Source organism: Rattus norvegicus, chromosome X (genome assembly GCF_036323735.1).
Source record: "Rattus norvegicus strain BN/NHsdMcwi chromosome X, GRCr8, whole genome shotgun sequence".
Classification (NCBI taxonomy): domain Eukaryota; kingdom Metazoa; phylum Chordata; class Mammalia; order Rodentia; family Muridae; genus Rattus; species Rattus norvegicus.
In genome coordinates this window covers 52046628-52070667 of record NC_086039.1, presented here as the reverse complement: position 1 = coordinate 52070667, position 24040 = coordinate 52046628, and the positions used below count along the sequence as shown (strand labels likewise).

The 24040-nt window shown below is 35.2% G+C and overlaps 1 protein-coding gene across 11 annotated transcripts in view; it reads right to left on the bottom strand.

Moving 5' to 3' along the window:
• Positions 1–24040, bottom strand: part of Dmd (dystrophin) — a 2367748-nt gene that overhangs the window by 1367178 nt on the left and 976530 nt on the right. For all 11 annotated transcript variants that reach the window (XM_063279795.1, XM_063279798.1, XM_063279800.1 and 8 more), the window contains 2 exons: positions 16970–17104; positions 14573–14722 (listed from right to left, as the gene is read on the bottom strand). In XM_063279795.1, coding sequence (XP_063135865.1) covers positions 14573–14722; positions 16970–17104 — 285 coding nt within the window. The remainder of the gene's footprint in view (positions 1–14572; positions 14723–16969; positions 17105–24040) is intronic.

Genomic DNA, 24040 nt, shown 5'->3' with positions numbered 1-24040 from the left:
TCATCTCTCACTTTTCTCTCCAGAACTTTTGAAGAAGGCAGCTCTAATAAGTAAGTGAAATACTGAATGAGAGGTGAGCTAGAAGTGTCTACTCCTGTTTTAATTATGTCCTGGAATGTGGGAAAATTATATATAGAGAGAAGCAAAATTATTGAAGATGTTTTTCAAGTCCCAGGAAGGGTATTAAACACTGAAACTTGTAAACATTCCATTTTCTAGCTCTATACCATTAATATAGCATTCAATAACCCATAAGATATTACTCTTTAAATACATTTCACAATATTTATTAGCTTTATAATTCTATAAGAATAATATATCATTATTTTAATATATCAATTGGTCTTTACTATTATACTATTCTTATGATAACAAACTATTTATAAGCAGAGGCCAATATTATTGAAATTTTATTCACTTAATGACATAGTAACATAAAGAGTTCTAAACTTGGCATAGACTGAAATTAAAACTGTTTAATTAATAAAGAAAAAAAAACAAGGAGAACATAAAACATTTTCATCCTCTACTTTTTGATACAATATTCTACACATTATTTCAAATTATGCTGTAATATAAATTTTTAATATTTATCTTATTTATTTTAAGTATGTTGCAGCTCTCTGAAGACATAGCAGAAGAGTACATCAAATCCCATTACAGATGTTTGTGAACCACCATGTGGTTCCTGGGAATTGAACTCAGGACCTCTGGAAGAGCCGTCAGTGTTCTTAACCAGTGAGCGATCTCTCTAGCCCTGCATAAAGTAAAATTTAAATTGTATAATATCAATTAATTCCAGTATTTGTCATATGTTTTGCTCCTTTTTATTTATGCTGATTACTGATGGCTTTGCTTTCTTTGTGCATGCTTAACGTCAGATAGGACCAACCAATGACTGTGGAGAAGATATTTTTTCTGATAAAGTATTTCACATTTACTTGTGGTTAGTATTCTGTAGTTATTTTAATTTATTCATTTATTTGGCTATTCCCTGGCCACATTTTTTTTCCAAAATACGTGGCAAATTCCCCTTACAGCTTGAGTCTGACACTTAGATTTACTTGCTATCAATTGTCTTGATTCATGGAAAGAAAAGGTTTTGCTAGATTTAATGCAGGTAATACAAGGGTGCTCATAAGTAGATTACTTGTACGCCCTGCCTGTAAATGCTTATTTCTACATCTCTTCTATTGTGGATGCTTCAATGTATATCTCTTAGACATCTTCCTGGGTCATAGAGCATAAGGTATTTCAGGAAATGTAGCCTGATTCTCTCTAGCAATGCATATTACTATTATCAAATCTATTTTAGAAAAATAGTTTGGAATTACATTTGATACTATACATAAGTAACAGCAAAAGAACTGAAATAAATTGTGACTCACTGAATAACAAGCATAAAAATCACTATCATAGTTTAGCAATTTTTAAAAAAGTAATAAAATCACAAAGCATATTCTTTTTTTTTTTGGACAAAAGACTTTGCAGTAAAATTAAACCATGTAATTGACACAAAGCCAATACTTTCCAGTGTACCTTGAATCAATATTAATCATTCTAGATTATTTATCCTAAGGAAGATATAAAACTGAGTGAACAATTTGTCAAAATTATCCAGGACAATTAAAGGGTCTGTGCAGCTATCTGTCATGACAGTTAATACTAAAGCAGAATTTACCAGTTCAATATTTTTCTTTGTTACTCTGTGCCTCTTATTTGGTGTAAGGGAAATAATTTATAAACAGGGACTATAGGATGGATAAGTCAGTGTGTAAAGACAGTAGCTATTCAAAGATTATAACATAAGCTTGATCTCCAGAACACACCTACATAAATGTAGAATAAAAAATAACAAAAAATTATTGTGTGATCACTAATTGCATGTTGTAGCATGCACACTCACTCATACACACACACCCACACACACACACACACGCATGCATACATATGGAAAATAATAAATAAATTTATAGGTAGATATGTGAAAAAATCATTTTAATAGAGATAAAATAATACTAGTAGAGAAAAGAAAATATAAAATAAAAATGAAAAAAAATTCCAAAACCTAAAAAAAAGTAAAAACACTAATTTCATGAGAAACTACATTACCATTGGACTTCTAAACATACAGTTATAATTTTTAATATTCTAAAATCTATGCTTTTATTTAATTATTCCTAAAATATTTGTCATATATTCTTCACACATAGTGATAAATTTCATAAACATATTTCAGTGTAAGTATAGTGTTTATATTGAATAAATTCAACAGTCCTCCTCATGCTTCTTATCTCTTCCCTCCTTTTGGTTTCTTCCTCCACTTCCATTCAGTCTTAATATTTTTTAAGATTTCTTTATTTTTGTATATGACTGCACTGTTGGTGCCTGAAGACACACCAGAAGAAGATGTCAGGTCCCATAACAGATGGCTGTGAGCCACCATATGGTTATTGAACTCAGGACCTCTGAAAGAACAGTCAGTGCTCCCAACCCCTGAGCCATCTCTCCAACCCTAGTTTTAATACTTTTAAACTCATGATCTACGTTTATTTTTAAGTTGAAAAATCAGAAAAAATGTATGTCCCTACACTAATATGGTTACCCTAGCACTTGTGGGACAAAATACAGGAGGATTATGACTTTGGCCCCAAAGTGAGCTATCTCAAAGTGAAAGAAAAGATGGGGAAATTGTTTATTCCCAACAGAGATTTATCACTACATCTACAACAGGACACCCATAACTATCATTATGTGAATAGATACTCAAGTCCATTATATGAATGAAGTGTTTGCACATAATATACATATCTCTTTGTTTTGTATTTACAATTTTTAGATTTTTTGTGATGCTCAGTATAAATGTTAAGAAACATATGCTATATCATGTTCTTTAGGGTATAATGTCAAGAAAAATAGTCTGTATATGATCACTATAAGTAAATATGCTTTAAACATTTTCTGTCTGCAGTTAGTTGACTATATAGAAAATCAGAAAGAATACATGGCTTATATTAGTCATTTTGCAATATCTTATCTTCTGTACAAACCCAGGATCATAGAGGCTTGAGGTAATATAGTGAAATGCTCTTGTACCTTGGTTCCATCTACAAAGACATTTGAATCTAAATGCTGACAAGCATCTAGCCAATTTACAGATTTGATATTCATTGCATTTGTATAAAATGGGTATGTAAAAGGTTTCAAACAATTAGGCAATTTGGGGACAGAAAGAGAACACAGTAGCACTTATATTGAACAGTACTAAGGCCTGGATAACCAATATACTACCACTACTATTATTAAGCGTCTTAAAATTTGATCGCTTGTGGAGAGAATAAAACCACATAGGATTTTTAAAATTATGTGATTTATATGGCATTTAGAGCTGTTTTCTGGTTTGTTAATCATCCTCCAAATGGTTTCTATGACTAGAAAATATAGTATATGAAGAGTACATGATGCCTTTAAAATGATTGAAATAATTTTTTCTTATTTGAATGCAAACTCATATTCTGAAATTAGGAATGGGATATAGCACATCGCTTTTAAATATTCATAGGCAATAAAATCCCTGGCTGTATGATTGATTTTACAGGCAATTGAACATTACCTTACCTCTGCATAATTGCAGCTATAAGAAACATTAGGTAGGCAATAAAAACCCCTTCAAGTCTCTAACATAAGCATTTAATTGAGAAGAAAATGGGTTAAAGCTCATCTTTAGATGAAATAGTAGTTAGTTTATAAAGGAAAATGTTTTTCTGTAGCCTGGAAATAACAAAACAAATGATGACTTATAAACAAAGTTACAATTCTTGACCATAATTACTTTCTTTCTCTTGACTATTATATAACATATCCTGACTAGATAGCCAGTGACAATAACAAAGGTAATAGAACTACTGACATTGTTAGATTAGACATTTCTGAATTATCTAAGTAATTCCAGCAACTACCCAATTTATATTCTTGAGTCTTGGTTTCTAATCATCAGTTGGTCAAGAACAAAACTGAACAAACAAACAAACAAAATAACAAAGAGAGAAGTACAAAGCCAACATGTCAGCAACAAGATCCCTAACCCTAAACACCAGTGAAAATTGTAAAATGGGGGTCAGGAATGATTGCAACTGCCTGAGGAGCAAGATTCTTGTAGCTCCATAGTGTTACTTCGTCAAGACAGAGAACATATATCCCCAAAATCTCAACAATATAGTTGTCTGACCAGAACAATTAGGACATATGTCATGAAAATACTGACATGGAAAATACAGCATGGTATCAGTTTAGATAAAGAGAATAACTGATCAGTGGCTGCTAAATGAGGGCAAATTAATGAATGACATCCTGCGAAGTATATTCCAATAGGTTAACATAGGACAAATGTATATACAATATCAAATGAACTCAGTAGTTTATACACACACGAACACATACACACATATATGACATCTATATACATATATAATATGCATATATATGTGTATATACATATTTATAATATATAACATAAACAAATAAATAATTTGAGACAGAAGAAAACAGGAAAATCTTGAATGAAAAGGGAGGCATGACAGTGATGTGGACAAAGTATTTCAAGAATGAAGTTTTTATATTAAAAATTATAAAAATACATTTAAATTCCCAAAAAATATTTAAATATCAGCACAAAAATTTAAATGGTATTATCTAGGAGAGAATATAGTTTTTCAAAAAAGTATAAAACTGTATTTTCAAATGCTAAATCTCTACAATGTTATATATATATATATATCATTCACATACTCATAGTAAAGATTAGTGTTAGTTTCAACTTCATTTCAAATGTATATTTAGTGTTCTTTTAGCATTTTTTACTTGATTGCAGCAGCAAGTATGGAAAACACCTAATGTTAAGACTTAGAAAATAACTTTTTTTACCCATCAAAATGCTTGATTGCTTACTAAATAGCTTTCTTACTCAGTGCTTATCCTTTAACACTTTTGAAACAATTTTCTACTCCTTAATAAGGAGTACATGTGCAATCCTGTTAGCTTTGCATTGAACTATTACAAGTATGCAGATTTTGCTGCATTTAATACTAGAATATATTTGTTTTCCTTAATGCTATAGTTAAACATATTTGCACGTGTCTATTTGTTAGAAGATGCATACTTTAACATATAATCCAGAAAAAATTAAGAAAAAATCATGTCATTTATTGAATATATGCTATGATCCTAGTGGCTCCCTACCCAATAAGTATGTCACAATAATTCTTTGGAATTATATCAGTTATCACATATGAGGAAATGGAAAACTCAAAATGTTACCCAGGATCATATACTCAATGAATTAGTTAGAAATTATGTTAGAGACATGTCTGTCACTGTAATGAAAGAAAAACACAATGAACAACAATAACAACCCAAGCTTCAGTTTCAAAGCTTCACAAAATGGTTTCTCAAAGCCTCCTGTCTTCTCAGGTTTTTAATACAGGTCTCCATTGTTTCAGACACCTTTTCTCTTTGTCACAGTGTAAAGTGGACCTTCAGTTAAGAGTATTAATCTGCTTAACAATTGTAGCTTCTCTTAGAGCATGTTTCTTGTATGTAACAGTAGACTTCATAATGTTATTTTCCTCTCTCACCTGTACATTTTGACTTTCTTTCTGCCCCACTTGTTTACTTTTACTAATACCTGAATAGGCATTATCAATAGCAACCACACCAAAGATGCAAAGTTATGTTGCTGTAAAATTTTCTCCACCAAAGAATTTGGTCCATTAATTTTTAATTTAGTCAGAAACAAATTCGTAGGTCCAGGGCAGAAGGTAGCAAGAGCCTTTGTCATAACCATATCAATTATCTCTAGCCCAAAGATCAAAAACTTAGGTGACAGCAAATGCTGGCGAGGATGAGGAGAAGGAGGAACACTCCTCCATTGTTGGTGGGATTGCACACTGGTACAACCATTCTGGAAATCAGTCTGGAGGTTCCTCAGAAAATTGGACATTGAACTGCCTGAGGATCCAGCTATACCTCTCTTGGGCATATACCCAAAAGATGCCCCAACATATAAAAAAGACACGTGCTCCACTATGTTCATAGCAGCCTTATTTATAATAGCCAGAAGCTGGAAAGAACCCAGATGCCCTTCAACAGAAGAATGGATACAGAAAATGTGGTACATCTACACAATGGAATACTACTCAGCTATCAAAAACAATGACTTTATGAAATTTGTAGGCAAATGGTTGGAACTGGAAAATATCATCCTGAGTGAGGTAACCCAATCACAGAAAAACACACATGGTATGCACTCATTGATAAGTGGCTATTAGTCCAAATGCTTGAATTACCCTAGATGCCTAGAACAAATGAAACTCAAGATGATCAAAATGTGAATGCTTCACTCCTTCTTTAAAAGGGGAACAAGAATACCCTTGGCAGGGAATAGAGAGGCAAAGATTAAAACAGACACAGACGGACCACCCATTCAGAGCCTGCCCCACATGTGGCCCATACATATACAGCCATCCAATTAGACAAGATGGATGAAGCAAAGAAGTGCAGGCCGACAGGAGCCGGATGTAGATTGCTCCTGAGAGACACAGCCAGAATACAGCAAATACAGAGGCGAATGCCAGCAGCAAACCACTGAACTGAGAACGGGACCCCCGTTGAAGGAATCAGAGAAAGAACTGGAAGAGCTTGAAGGAGCTCGAGACCCCTTATGAACAACAATACCAAGCAACCAGAGCTTTCAGGGACTAAGTCACTACCTAAAGACTATACATGGACTGACCCTGGACTCTGACCTCATAGAATATTCTAGTAAGATCACCAGTGGAAGGGAAGCCCTTGGTCCGGCTAAGACTGAACCCCCAGTGAACATGATTGTTGGGGGGAGGGCGGCAATGGGGGGAGGATGGGGAGGGGAACACCCATAAAGAAGGGGAGGGGGAGGGATTAGGGGGATGTTTGCCAGGAAACCGGGAAAGGGAATAACACTCGAAATGTAAATAAGAAATACTCAAGTTAATAAAAAAAATAAATAAATTATGCTACACACTGTCATCAAGAGACTAACTTCCGCATAGATTTCATGTTCTATAGCATAAAACTTTGCCAAATAAAGTATGATGCAAGGACAGGATAAAACTGTTTCAGTGAATTCCATGCATAGGCATAAGTTTTTAGTAATGCAGTGGAAAGGAAATGAAAGAAACAACTTTAAAGGGTGTTTTCCCACACATTCCCCCTGCAAATAAATACCGGATTATAAATGACATAGCCCTAGGGCACTAACTCTGGGTAAGCAGTTAATGAACTATGCACTGCAGTCATGCTGTGTCTCCCCATCTCTTCTTACTCTCCCCTCTTTCTACTTCTATACAGAATGAAAGTCTTGGCTTTTCAGATGATGCTATGCCCTGTCACTGCTTGCTGCAGCCACAGTCAACCTCACTATGATCTTTGACATTGTGGCTGACAGCAAGCGTTTGGGCCTCATCTCCTTCAAGCTGTTTGCAAATTAAGTTCCAAAGACAGCACTTTCGTGCTCTGATAACCAGAGAAAAAGGATTTGGGTGTAAAGGCTGCTCCTTTCACAGAATTATTGCAGAACTCATTTGACAGTGTGGCAACTTCACAGGCTGCAATGACATTAGTAGCATATCCATATACAGAATGAAATCTGAGGGTGAGAACTTCAACCTGAGGCAAGCAGGTCCTGATGGCTTGTCCATAGATATGCTGGACAAAGCACCAACTTTTCCTAGTTTTTCACCTGAATTCCAAGACTGAGTGGATGAATGGCAAACAGGTGGTCTTAAAGAAGGTGAAAGCCATTGTGGAAGCCAGGACAGTTTGGGGAATGGCAAGACCAACAAGATTATCTTCATAGCTGATGGTGATCAACTCTAATTCCTTTGACTTGCAGACATCTTGCACACAGGACAGTGTCTTCTGTAGCTCAGGAGAGCATCTACAGTGCTATCCTGTAGTCTCCATTCCCACTAAAGGTTTTTAGGATCCATATTTTCCTCATTCCCTGCCAAGTCTAGCTAAACTACAGAAATAAGTCTCTGATAATGAATCGAAACAAAATAGGAAAATAAATAATACAGAAGTATAAAAAAAAACAAAAAAATATCTCTAGCCCAGCTGCAAATATTGTTTACCTCTAAAATCTATTCCAGGATCCTACTTGAAATTTTGCTTACAAAATTCAACTATTTTTCAAATACAAAGTTCTAAATCTTTCGCATTCCTCAAAAAATACTTTGGCCCTCCTTCTTGAGCTTCATATGATCTATGAGTTGCAGAGGGATGGAGTAATGGGGGTAGCCACTAAAAAGTCCTAGATGCCAGGAAAGCAAGAGTTATCCAGGACCCAACAGAGATCACGTTAACTAAAACACCCAACAAAGGGGAGAGAGAACCTATAGAAACGATATCCAGAAGGCAGAGCCTCTGGTTGAGGGATTGGAGCCACCCACCAATCTCAAAAATATTAAGACAGAAGTGTTCCCATCTAAAGGAAATGCAGAGACAAAGAGTGGAGCGGAGACTGAAGGAAAGGCTATCGAGAGACTGCCCCACCTAGGGATCCATCCTATACACAAACACCAAACCCAGACAATATTGCTGGATACCAAAAAGAGCTTGCTGGAATTGCCTCTGTGCCTGGAGCTGACCTGTGCCACAGGGCTCTGTACACAGAGTCCGCTGGAAGAGAGCTGGTCTCCCTGGAGTGCAAACACACCTGAGAGCACAGGAAAGACCAACACATTGTCCAAATACCTGGCTCAAGAGGAACCCACCCAGAGCTAGGACACAGGAAATAAGGAAAAGTCTTGGACAGGATTCTTCCGGTTTCCTTTTGTACCTGGAGCTGACACTGTGCCACAGCTCTCTGTACCCAAATCTCTCCAGGAGATAGCTAGTCTCCCAGGAGTGCTGATACTAAGGCATGCAGGAGAGTTAAGCCACTGTCAGAGATAGCAAGAACAGTTAACACCAGAGATAACCAGGTTGGAAGAAGCATACCCTAGAAACTAAGCAAGGGAAACCAAGGCCACTTGGCATCATCAGAACCAAGTTCTCCCAAAGAAGCAAGTCCTGGATATCCCAACACACTGAAAAATCAAGATTCAGATTTATAAACAAATCTCATGATGAGGTTAGAGGACTTTAAGAAGGAAATAAATAACTCTTTAAAAGAAATACAGGACAACACAGGTAAAAAGGTTGAAGCCTTTAAAAAGGAAACACAAAAAACCTTTAAAAAATTACAGGAAAACACAACCAAACAGGTGAAGGAATTAAACAAAACCATCCAGGATCTAAAAATGGAAAGAGAAACAATGGAGAAATCACAAAGGTAGACAACCCTGGAGATAGAAAACCTAGGAAAGATTTCAGGAGTCATAGAAACAAGCATCACAAACAATACGAGAGATAGAAGAGACTCTCAGTGGCAGAAGATACTATAGAAAACACTGCCACAAGAATCAAAGAAAATGCAAAATGCAAGAAACAATCCTAATACAAAACATCCAGGAAATCCAGGACAAAGTGTAAGGATAAAGATTAAACATAATGAAAAGTAGAGATGAGAGAGAAGAGTCCCAACTTAAAGGAACAGTAAATATCTTCAACAAAATTATAGAAGGAAACTTCCCTAACTCAAAGAAAGAATCGCTCATTCACATAGAATAAGGCTATAGAACTCCAAGTAGATTGGAATAGAAAAAAAATTCCTCCCTTCATATAATAGTCAAAACACCAAGCACACAGAACAAAGGAAGAATATTAAAAGCAGTAAGGAATAAAGGTCAAGAAACATATAAAGGCAGACCTATCAGGATTACACCAGAATTTTCAACAGAGACTATGAAAGCTAGAAGATCCTAGGCAGATATCATACAGACCCTAAGAGAACACAAATATCAGCCCAGGCTACTATATCCAGCAAAACACTCAATTAACATAAATGAGAAACCAAGAAATTCCACGAAAAACCAAATTTACACAATATCTTTCCACAAATCCAGCCCAACAAAGGATAATAGGTGGAAAACTCCAAGACAAGGAGGGAAACTATACCCTAGAAAAAGGAAGAAAGAATCTTCTTTTAACAAACCCCAAAGAATATGTCCACACAAACATAATTACACCTCTAACAACAAAAATAATAGGAAACAACAATCATTGGTCCCTAATATTTCACAACATCAATCAACTCAATTCTCCAATAAAAAGACATAGACAAAAAGAATGGATATGCAAATCAAAAGAGACTCCACAACACAATGGTCAGAATGGCTAAGATCAAAAACTCAGGTGACAACAGATGCTGGGGAGGATGTGGAGAAAGAACACTCCTCCATTGTTGGTGGGATTGCAAAATGCTACAACTATTCTGGAAATCAGTCTGGAGGTTCCTCAGAAAATTGGACAAAGTACTACGTGTGGAGTAAGCTATATGACCTCAAGGCATATACCTGAAAGATGCTCCAATTCATAACAAGGACACCTGCTTCACTATGTTCATAGTTGCCTTACTTATAATAGCCAGAAGCTGGAAAGAATCCAGATGACCTTCAACAGAGGAATGGATACAGAAAATGTGGTACATCTACACAGTGGAATACTACTCAGCTATTAAAAACAATGACTTCATGAAATTCTTACGCAGATGGATGTAACTAGATTAAAACACCCTGAATACACATGGTATGTATACACTGATTATTGGATATTAGCTGAAAGCTCGGAATACACAAGATACAATTCATAGACCACGTGAAGCTCAAGAAGAAGGAAGATAAAAGTGTGGATGCTTCAGTCCTTCTTAGAAAGGTTGCCAAAATACTCACAGGAGGAAATATGGGTTCAAAATATGGAGCGGAAACTGAAGAAAAGGCCATCCAGAGATTGTCCCATCTAGAGATCCATCCCATATACAGATATCAAACCCAGAATTTTGCTGATGCCAAGAAGTGGTTGCTGACAGGAGCCTGATATAGCTGTCTCCTGAGAGGCTCTGCCAAAGCTGGGCAAATAAAGAGGTGGATGCTCACAGGCAACCATTGAGCTGAGCATGGGGACTCCAATGGATGGCTTAGATAAAGGACTGAAGGAGCTGAAGGGGTTTGCAACCCCATAAGAAGAACAATATCAACAAACCAGACCCACACCCCAGAGCTCCCAGGGATTAAATCACCATCCCAAGTGTATACCCTGATGGATCTTTGCCTCCAGCTGCATATGTTGCAGAGGATAGCCCTGCCAGGCATCACTGGGAGAGGAGGTCCTTGGTCCTGTGAAAGCTTGATGTCCCAGTGTAGGATAATGCTAGGGCTGTGAGGATAAAGTGGGTGGGTGGGGGAACTTTCTCATAGAAACAGTGGTATTGGGGATGGGATATGAGGTTTGAGGATGGGAAGCTGGAAAGGGGGATAACATTTGTAATGCAAATAAATGAAATCACCAATAAAAAGTAACCCCCAATAATCCAGGTTATTGAACAGAAGTGCATACTTAGAGCCTTCATTTCTAGGAACACTGTTTATATATAGTACTAGAATATACCGTCTATACTGACAGAGGCAAAAATTAAACACCAGCACAGCTAATAGACATTTTCATCTGCATATAATGCTGACTTGCTTCCAAAGTATCCTCTTGCAATAGTAGCACAGAAGTTCATTGACTGGATTTGAGGCTCAATGCATAAGATAGAACTCTTGCTTAACACTGCTCAGGTAGCTAAGACCTAATGCTAGGTAGGAAATGGACCAAGAGGAAAACCAAATGCTATAGTTCTGCTAAGGTATACACCCATAAAATGCCTGCTAAGAATATCGTGCTGTCCTCATAGGTCAGTGCATTGCTTAGCCATCATCACAGATGCTTCCTCCTACAGCAACTGAGGAAAAATAGAGACTCACAGTCAGATATTACATGGTGAGTGAGAAGCCCTGAAGCACTCAGTGCTAAATGGGATACCTTGATAAAATTGTACTCTATAGAAGAGGCAGATAGATTGTAATAGCCAATGGAAACTGAACAAAATGTGAAAAGAAGGCCATGTAGACACAACTGGACTGTGAACTCATAGAGAGTATGTTAGTATGCAGTGCTTACCCAGGTCTAATCCAGATGAGAGGTACTAGTGCTAACAGGGCAATTAAACACAAGCCTCCATCCTTATCTAGAAGTTATCTCCAATTGATAACTATTTGCAGGTGAAAAAATAATTGAAAATTTTATCAAACTCTCACTGGGTCTCCCTGGGTATACAAACCAGACTTAAAACTAACTCAATATTATTAGAGGGTTTTTTGCTTGTTTGTTTACATTACACATCTTTGCTTATTAAAAATCATGTACTAACAACTCTGGACTATAGAAATTCAGATTATATTATTATCACAGGTAGAGTATAACCATAAATTAATGTCTGGGGTAAAAAAAGAGTTTTGGATCTTGAGTTTATTGAATACACAAGTATAATACAAACACTTGGTGAGATAAAAGTCTACTTTCCAAACAGAATGAATTGAAAGTGTACAGTTGCTAAATATTAAGAGTAGGGTTTTTAAGTTTATTTAAGACTTGAACTAGTTAATTTAAATCACAATTTCTTATTTGGTAATAACACCCAAATATTAGTAAAAAGGGCATTTAAATTCCATAACAAAATCAAATAATTAATCACTCAAGTTATATCTAGAAATATCTAATTTTATTTACATTCAGTAGAGTGAATTAAACATTGAAGGGGAAAATACTGTTAAAATATCCCCCTTTCCAATGTGTAATAACATCTGCTTACATAGATTAAATAAAGATGAAGACAAGTTTTCCTACTTTGGAATTTCCTGTCATTATATAAATATATAATCAACCTTCTATCTTTTTCTCCTCCATACCTTTTGTGAAATCTTATACCTTGTACACATTATGGAAGTGATGGATTTTTGATAAACTAAAATTCACATAATAAGGTCAATAGTGAATTTTACATGTAAACAAAAAGGTTAACAGTATCTCAGAAGTAGAAATGTTCAGGAAACTGATTATAAACTACGTATCGTTATACATGTTTTCTTCGGACAAATCTATTTTTTTGATCTAGAAGACTATGAGGAATATTGTGTTAGTTGAAGATATAGATTATTTTGTTTGCTTGTTAGGTATGTCATGCCATATATATGAATCCTCATATAAGAATACTATATATATATATATATATACATATACACACACGTATATATATATATATATGTATATAAAACATGCCTACGTGTGTGTGAGTGTGTGTGTGTGTGTGTGTGTGTGTGTGTGTGTGTGTGTGTGTAGTATGGTAATTTGAGTAAGAATTGACCCATAGGCTAAGATATTTGAATGCTTGGTCCAGAGGAAAGAGCATAATTAAGGCTTTGTCAATTTCAGAAGCCCAAACCAAACTGAGTGGCTTTCTCTTTTCCTGCTGTCTATGGATCCAGATGTTGAACTCTCAACTTATTTTCCCAGCACCCTATCTGTGTGCATTCCACTGTGCTTCCTGCCATGATGACAATGGATTAAACTTTCCAACTATAAGCCAATCCCAATTAAATGCTTTCCTATTTAAAAGTTGACATCATCATGATTTCTCTTCACAACAAGAGAATATTTATTAAGGCATATATTAACAATTTAAATCATTTTGACTATACAATTTTAAGTGTACCAATTGAAATATATATTATTAGCAAATTATTAATGATCACAATCAATGTGTGGAAATAATTATATGGGGGACAAACTAAAATGTAAAATAGAAAAGAGTGGGAGGGAATAAAGATAAAGAAAGTTACATAATAATACATATTATTTCAGGTGAAGTAATTCAACCATGTTACTTCAGGATACAATATAAATAACATATATGCTCAATGGCTTTATGTCAACTTGACACAAACTAGAGTCATTTGAAAGGAGTTAGTTAAACTCAACCAAGAAAATGCCTCCACAATATAAGGCTGTGGGCAAGCCTGCATAATTTAAATTAGTGATTGACTCTGAGAGGACCAAACCCATTGAAGGTAGTATTGTTCCTTTGTTGGTAGTAGTGGGTTCTGCATGAGACCAGACTAAGCAAGCAATGATTAGCAAGCCAATAAGCAGCACCCTCCATGACCTGTGCATCAGCTCCTATCTCCAAGTTCCTCTTTTGACTTCCCTCAGTGATGGAAGTGTAACCTGAAATAAGCCATTTCCTCCCCAAATTGACTTGGTCACAGTGTTTCATCATAGCAATAAGAACACCAAGAGAATACATTAAATATTAGTTTATAAGTCGTGTCATGGTATTTTTTTCTTGGTATGTCTCAGCTTCCTGCTAAAAATCATACTTCCTGTTAAAACCATGTATTTCTAAGAAGAATCACACGCATGTCAAAAGAATTCACTCACTGCTGTAAAATCTGAGACTGTCCTGAGCTGAAATCATTTTTCCGTTTACTGGAAAAGGCTGTCTAGCTCATACATTTATAAACTATAGATTAAAGAAATTTTCCACTTATCCTCATACCTCTTCATGTAGTTCCCTCCAACGAGAATTAAATGTCTCAAGCTCCTCATTGATCAGTTCATCCATGACTCCTCCATCTGTAAGTGTCTGTGCCAATAGGCGAATCTGATTTGGGTTTTCCTCTGAATGATGCATCAGATTTTCAAGAGACTGAAAAAAAATGCCAACAATTAACATTTGTCTTCTTTTTCTAAATACATTGAATTTATAATCAATGTTCAGTATTTTCTCATTTATATACAATTTAGCCATAAGCAATGTAAACCAAAATTTAATTTGGATAATAAAACTTGGAGAAACATTATTGTTTAACAAATACAAGGATTGCACATGTTTTTTCACAGAGCTATTTTTGCATTGTGGGCTGTACTTTAAAATAATGGTTTATCATTTTCTCAGTGAGAACCTCCTCTATTTTTTTTAATGGTCAGTGTCATGCAGGTAAAGTGATTCTGAAAGTATGTGTAGTGGAAGGTCATGAGACCACTTCTTTTCAAAGAAACCCCTTTACTCTTCACACGTTTTCACATAGATGCAGTGTGGTCCTAGTCATGTTAGGACTGAAAGTTAATAGAAATGACCACAAGTTTCTTTAGGGTCAAGAAGGGACATTTGACAAAAATATCACCTAGTGATTTATTAAATAGTTGGATCATTGTAGTTTCTGGGTAATTTCCTTTGAGGGGTGGGTGTGTGTGTGTGTGTGTGTGTGTGTGTGTGTGTGTGTGTGTGTGTGTAGAGAAAATGTTTATTTTGTTTTTGGGTCATACAGTTAAGCCATTCCTATCTTTCTATAATTCACAGCCTTATAATCCTTAACTGAAAATATGTTTAGGTTTTTTTCAGATATACTGTACAAAAATAATCTCAATGTCAATTTTATGCATTCTAGGTAATAAGCTGCATCTCACAGCTATAGAAAAGGTAGATAAAGGCTTCAACAATTCTCTCAGTGGGTTGTTGTGTCAAAACACATGAAACTGTCCCAAGAGATGTTTCTGTGTCTTTCCTATGTGTCTATTACTATTGAAAAGCTGAAAACTTCAATATATTTGCTCTTAAATTTTTAATAAATATTAGTATAGTTATTTCCCAGTTACATTTTTAAAATTTACTTTTGATATCTAAAATCCATAAGAAAAAATCATCATAACTGTAATACAAGATATTAGTATTGATTTTTCTTTTATACAATTCATTATGTGGTATAAATGTTTCAGTTTTAAATTTTTTCATAGAGAATTTTCTCTTTATGTCCCAACAAAATGCATAACCTGTTAATTAACTAAAAGGTCAACTTGTTAAATAAAGGTAAACTATTTTTTTCTCTCACAAAGGATCTTGAAGTAGTTGGGGTACTGGGAAGAATATGATAAAATGCAATCTAAAAATACAAGGTTACAACAATAACTAAAAAATTAGAATTTATGAAAATCTTTAAATATAAGAAAAGTTAGAAGTGCAACAGCTTTGTTAATCTTGTCAAATACATGTATATTATTTTACTATTTAAAGTGCCTTAAGAATAAGCCACACCAACCTTACCAAACAATCAATTTACATGTAATAGCCAATAGGAAGGAAATAGTAATAATAAGGACTTGCTGTTATTTCCTTAACATTCTCCTTTGATGTCTCACCAGTCTCCTCTGAATGGACTATATTTTATTAGCATGAATAATGATACAAATAATGGTATGCCTAACATTTGCCACATGTGTCTAATGCATTTTGGTCATATTTACATCACTCCCATTTCCCACATAACAGCTCCCACTTTTCTCTTTCCTAATAATTCCCCTTCTATTTTCATGATTTTTCATGGGGTTGCGGGTATTTTTTTTAGCTTCCACATGAACATTCCACTTCTTTTCCAAAGCATTACCTAAAATGTGGCATCAAGATAATATAATTTATACTTTATATATGCAAAATTATAATAAAATTGTGTTTATGAGTATTCTAAAAGTATACTTGTATTTATAATGTATATTAAAGTCTTAAAAGAGTCATTAAAATTATTTTAAATAATTTTATATGTTCCAGTTCAAATAATATATAGCTTTAAAAATAGAAAAACTTTTCATTAGCAAGCTGTGCATCTGTATTAAAAATAATTTTATGTTAAGCTGTCTTTAGAAGTTTGTAGTAGATGTAGGCAAGCAAAATATGAACATAGAAATTAGAAAGATAATAAAAAGAAAAATGTCCAAGATGAGAAAACAAAACATTCCCCTTTAGGTTCTTGAGACCTTGAAGGATTCTAGAGGAAACAAAGGGTTTGTCGAAAATACCAGGAGTGAAGGTATTTTGCAATTTAAAACATTATCTTCTTGTTAGAACTAAATCTTTTCAATGCTGTATACATCAAATCATTTAGATAAATTCACAACTTACTTCTAGCACCTCGGTGATTTCCTCAGCTCCTGCAGGAACATTTTCAGTGGCTTTAAGTTTCAATTCTACTTCATTGAGCCACTTGTTTGCTTTCTCTAAATATGACAATAACTCATGCCAGCACGCCCAAACTTCCTAAGAAAGAAATGAACATTGCAAATTAAATATTTCCTTATAAAAGTAAATAGAGATCCTCCATATTATAATTGTAAAACATAAATATGGAAGAATAATTTTTCTGCATTTCCCCTTTAATTTGCAATAGATGATTTAAAATGCAACTAGGTACTTTGTACATCTAATACCTCAGTAATTATAAGTCATTAAGGAAACAGTTTATTACATGAATAAATTCAAGATCCAGTGATTTGCCTTTTAAAATTAGACATTAACTAACACTACAGTCTTAAAAATAGATATATCAAAATGTATGATAGGATGCATGCATATGCCCAAGTTCCTCCAACATCAACGAGTACAGTTTTGTTACTTATAAATTCAGCAAAAATGAATAGTTTTATATTTAAATTTAAAATATATAGTTAACTCTTTGTATTTCAGTACTAAATATATTTAGGATTTATATATTAATGAAAAAACATTTTAAAAAATCTTCAAAGGTTATGACAGTGACTATATATTTGTTTATATAATAATACACATTAAATTCAATTCGACTATGTTCAATTCAATTCTGCAGTGAACATTCTCTCTCTCTCTCTCACTCTCTCTCTCTCTCTCTCCCTCCCCGTCTCCCTCTCCCTCTCTCTGTTTCACACACACACACACACACACACACACACACACACACACACACACACAAATATTTCTATAGGAGCCAGAAGATGGAACAAACCCAGATGGCTTTCAACAGAGGAATGGATACAGAAAATGTGGTACATCTACACAATGGAGTACTACTCAGCTATCAAAAACAATGACTTTATGAAATTCTTAGGATAATGGATCTAATTATCATATTTTTATTTTGTCCTTGGGGCCATATTACCACAAGCAGAAATACTATTTCAAATGCACAGTTACTTCTAGGTGACTTTTGATACACAATGTAAAATTTTTAAAATTTTCTCCTTAAATAAAACTTTCAGATTCCTAAAGATAATCTAGAAGATTATTCTGACTGCTAAATACACTGAAAGAAAAATAAATTGCACAAAAGCAACACTATGAAAATGAATGAACATATTTGACATTTAAACAAAACTTTACCATTTACCAAAATAGCCCATAAATTAATATAAAAACATGTTTTGTCCATTTAAAAGCCTGTCCCCCATGTGGCTCATATATATACAGCCACGAAAACTAGAAAAGATTGATAAAGCTAAGAAGTGCATGCTGACAGGAACCGGATATAGCTGTCTCCTAAAAGACAGCGCCAGAACATGTCAAATTCAAAGGCAAATGCTAGCAGCAAACCACTGAACTGAGAACAGGACCTCCTTTGGAGGAATTAGAGAAAGGACTGAAAGAGCTGAAGGGGCTTGTGACTCCATAAGAACAACAATGTCAAACAACCAGAGCTCCCAGGGACTAAGCCACTACCAAAAGACTATACATGGACTGACCCTGGGCTCAAACTGCATACGTAGCAATGAATAGCCTAGTAAGAGCACCAGTGGAAGGGGAAGCCCTTGGTCCTGCCAAGGTTGGACCCTCAGTGTAGGGATTGTTGGGGGGTGATAATGGGGAGAGGATGGGGGGACCACCCGTAAAGAAGGGGAGGGAGAGGGATTAGGGGGTGATAGACAGGAAACTGGAAAAGGGAAGAACATTTGAAATATAAATAAGAAATATCCAATTTTAAAAAAATGGAAAAAATAAACACTGAGCAACATTGGGAAAAATGTACTAATAATGTTCTTCACTAACAAGGAGAGTATGTGTAGATAAATACACATCAAAATGTCCTTTAGATTTTAAACCAAAATTGTAACTATGTGTAAATATCATTTAATAAACTTGAAATGGAAAAATAAAATATAATATAACATGTGTTAATATTTAAATAATAATATTCAATCTTTTTAACAAGTCTATAGATGAACAAATAATCAAGTGAACACATGAAAATAAAGCCTATCATAATTATAACATTAAATAAAAACAGAAAAATAAAAGTAAAAATAGAAATGTAGGTCTGGAAAGATAGCACTGTATTTAAGAGAACATATTGTTCTTAAGTAGGACCTTGGTTCTGTCACCAGCAGCTATGTTGGGTAATTTATAACAGCCTATAACACCAGTTTGAGGAGATCCTTGCCATCTTTCCATCTTCAAAGGCACATGCATTTATGTGGCACACACAAAGAAAAATAAGTAGATAAGAGAATGAATTATATATAAAACCCCATGAACATATAATTTATACTCATTTAGAACCAAGGGAATAAGTTGGAAAAATGAGAAAAGTGATATGACATTTTAGCTAACACAAATGAAGAAATAAATATAAAATTTATGTGTCTTGTTAGGAATATGTATATTGAAAAGACTACTTGTCATTCTTTTTGATGTTGGGATTACACATTTAGTATCTCTTTTTAGTATTTATTTTAGTGAAAGTGTTTATCATTAACAACCTTAACCATTTTAAGTGTAGGTATCATTAATTTTCTTTTTTTTTTTGAAAAGGGCAACATTTATTCACTCAATAAATATTGACTACCTGATGGGGTCAGATAATCCTATTAGTCAGAATGCATACTAGAACTTAAGTAGCAAACATAAAGCTACAGGACATCAGATAATGGTATTCTCACATGTCATTGAATGAATGACAGTTTTCAGTGTTTCGTCAAATACATATTAGAGAGTTACCCAGAGCTGATGACAAATAGCATAACCAACTTTCTTTAAAAAAAATATGTAAACCTAATATTGCAGAAGTTTCCTAAGGAAGGGGAAGCCCTTGACTCTGCCAAGGCTGGACCCCCAGTGAATGTGATTGTTGAGGGGAGGGTGGTAATGGGGGGAGGATGGGGAGGGGAACACCCATATAGAAGGGGAGGTGGAGGGGTTAGGGAGATGTTGGCCTGGAAACCGGGAAAGGGAATAACAATCGAAATGTAAATAAGAAATACACAATTTAATAAAGATGGAGTAAAAAAAAGATATATAAATGAAAATTAAATGAAATTGCCATATGATGGTAGAGATAATATCCTGGCTTGATATCATAGGCTATCAAGTAAACAACCTAACTTGAGTTGTTGGCCACAGGTTTCCCATAGAGCACCTCAAATACTACAGGCTATTGCCAGTGCTCTTGGTTACCATTCATATCTTGATGGTGAGACTCTATTGCTGAAAATACTGCAAGCATATGGCATGGGATATGGAGAATCTAGCAGCTATTCAATTGGTTGATTCATAGCAAGTGGCTAGCATTACTTCGGTAATACCAATATAAAGTCTTCTGATTACATTACCATAACAGTTATCTACACTATGTGTGATATTATAAATTAGAGCTAAATCCATTAAGAATAGTAAAAACAATGATGCAATCTCATAGAACATCATCCTGAGTGTATCATCAATAGCAAGGCTAAAGAAATATTTATTCTAAGAGATACTTAATGATTATTAAAGTCGAAATATTTCCTGCTTTATTTATAGTCTTTAAAAATAATGTAGGATGTTCTATATCTGTCTGCTTAACATCATTTTATATTGCCTGTATTCTTTTCAACTTACAACAATTTATTAATTTTATACAGTATATTCCAAACAGAAAACTAAGCATTTTTCTATTAAATGATTATATAAACTTTAAATCATTCCAACATCCTGCTGATCTATATCCTCTTTTCCTTCTTGGCAAACATCCCAGTAGGAAAACACAAGTATTATCTTAAATCCCAGAATAAATTAGTAAAGGGGATGTCAGTGATCATATCAACTTTGGTGAAAATTGAAATAGTGAAGTGACTTGATGATTTAACTCTCATTATGGATGGTTTCTTCCTTGCTAAATACATCTTGAAGAGCACAGCTACATAGGCTCAATGCAGCAGTTTCATAGTTCAGTTTTTCAAAATAAAATAAACTCTTAAATTCTAAGTTGGAATGAAAATTGATTTAGAGTAACTGTTAAGATTAACAATTTGGAAGACAAAAGTACATTGAAATAAAAGAATTTAAGGGCTTTGAAGCACAAAACTCATGAAATGGCAAATTTTTCAAAATAATAGATGGAACTTGTGATCACTGTCATACTGTTTTAGTGTAATTGAAATTTCAGGTTGATCTCAAGTTGTCTGGTCACTAGATTGCCTTTTCTTCAGTCTCTTCTCCATTTTGCAGAGTATGTCTCAGAGTTTTTGACTGTTAAGATAGAAACCACATCACTCCACTTGGTGCCCTGTCTTTCTACTGGAAGTGGACTCTATGAATTCCCTCTCCTCACTGTTAGGCATTTCTTCTAAGGTCCCTCCTTTTGAGTCCTGAGAGTCTCTCACCTCCCAGTTCTCTGGCAAATTCCAGAGGGTACCCCACTTCCTACCTCCAGAGGTTACATATTTCTGACTAAGACAGAAGCATATACTTACACCCAACCATTGGACTGAAGTCAGGGAGCCATGTAGGTGAATTAGGGAAAGGCTAGAGGAAGCTGAGGAGGAGAGCAACCCTGTAGGAGGACCAGCAGTCTCAACTAACCCGGACCCCTGTGATCTCTCAGACACTGAACCACCAACCAAGCAGCATACAGGAGCTAGACAGAGGCACCCGGCATATACACAGAAGAGAACTGTCTGATCTGGCTTCAGTGGAAGAAGAGGCACCTAACCCTTAAGAGACTTGAGGCCCCAGGGAGTGGGGAGGATTTGCGGGAAGCGGGTATCTTCTTAGGAACAATAGAAGAAAGAAAAGGATGAGGAACTAAAATATTTTTAAAAGAAATTTCAAGTTGAATACAAACAATACATTTTAAATTAAAGTTTACCTCTTAAACACAAATCAGAAAATTATTCATGTCCAATAAAGTAAAATGGAGAGGGAGTAGAATACAAACTAAGAAAATAATATGCAGGACTGGCTGACCAGATATAGCATGAAAGCTATGATATTTACCATTAGCTTTCTATTATAAAGGAAAAATTAGTCTCGCACAAGTCAAACAAATGTTAACAATAATGGGACACTTATTCTAAAGGAAGAACTTTAAAAGATCTCCACCACCAAGCATTAAGAGGAAGTTGATATTATTTTTGTTGTTTGGATAGAAAGTAATGATGCTACATTAATGAATCAAAACTTATGATGATTTTACAGATGATAACATAGCACAACATCTCAAGGACCATGTTAGATACAAAGATTTATAACAATCAAAAGCAATAAGAATTTCAACAACAATTCCTATAATAGGTAAACTCAGAAACAAACTTTACAAGAACTAGAAAATATCATCCTGATTGAAATAACTCACACCCGAAAGGACATGCATGATATGTACTCACTAATAAGTGATATTAGCCCAAAAATGTACAGAATACCCAGTATAAAATCCACAAAACTAAAGAAGGCTAACAAGTAAAAGGGCCCAAGTGAGGATGTTTCAATCACACTCGGGAGGGAGAAGAAAATAATCAGAGGAGGCCGAGGGAAAGAGGGACCTGAGTGGGATTGGGGAGGAGGAGGGGAAGAGCAGAAGAGGGGGATATGATCAGGTATGGAAGAGTGAGACAGGACAGAATTCCTGAGGGGCAGCAAAATGAATGAAAATGTGCAACCTCAGAGAGGGGAGGGGGAATCCTCTAGAATGTACCAGAGATCTGGAAGGTGAATCAAAGTGACTCTCAGGAATCAAGTGGGGGAACCTCAGATGAAACTCCCAACGGTGGGATGAGGAAATTCAGAGTTCACCTTCAGTAGAAAGACAGGGCATAAAGTGGAAGGGTGGGGTTACCATCTCACATCCAAAACCTCTGACCCATAATTGTTCCTGTCTAAAAGAGCTTCAGGAACAAAAATGTAGGAGAGCATAAGGGAAAGGAGGTCCATTGACATGCCTAACTTGGGATCCATCTCAAGGGGAGGTTCCAAAGTCAGACTATTACTGATGCTATCATGTGTTTACAGAGAGGAGTATAGCAGGGCTGTCCTTTGAAAGTCCCAACAGGCAGCAGACTGAGACAGATGTAGATATACCAAACCATTGGACTGAAGTTGGGAATTCCTGTAGTTCAGTTAGGGAAAGGCTGAAAGAAGATGAGGAGGAGGATGACCCAATGGGAGGACCAGCAGTCTTCGCTAACCTGGATCCCTGAGATCTCTCAGACACCAAGCCACCAATCAGGCAGTATACATCAGCTGGTCTGAGGCCCCCAACACATATATAAGAGAGGACTGCCTGGTCTGGCCTCAGTGGGAAAAGATGCACTTTACCTTCTAGAGACTTGAGGACCTATGGAGGGAGAAGTCTGGCCAGGAGTGGGCTAGGGGCATCCTCTTGGAAAAAGGGGAGGAGAAATGGGATGAGGGACTGTGGGATGGGGGCAGAATAGGGGCAATGGCTGAGCTGTAAAAAAATAAAAGGAATAAAACAGGAACAAACCATAAGTTGTAACAAATGTTTAAATTCATATTTTATCATAAAAAGATACTAGGAAAATGGTAGAGGTAATAGAAAAATGAACAATTTTATAATGTGTGTTTAGTTTGGCGTGTATATTGCCTGTACTATTTGAGTTTGTTAATAATTTGTCATACTTAAGAAATAAAAGGGTTAAATCACAACATTTTATATAGTAAGGACACAACTTTCACAAGCTATGATGCTATGGTGAAGTTATCATGAAGAGACTATTTTACTATAAAGAAGACAGTTCTCCAGGGTTGGGATTTAGCTCAGTGGTAGAGCGCTTGGGTTCGGTCCTCAGCTCTGAAAAAAAAAAAAAAAAAAAGAAGACAGGACAGTTCTACTCAGAAAGGTGTTTTCATTTGGAGAACAAACAAGAGTGAGAAACTATTCCCATATCTTAATATTCATTTTCTTTTCTTTTGGTTTGTTTTACTATCCTAAAACTTGGACACACAACCTTC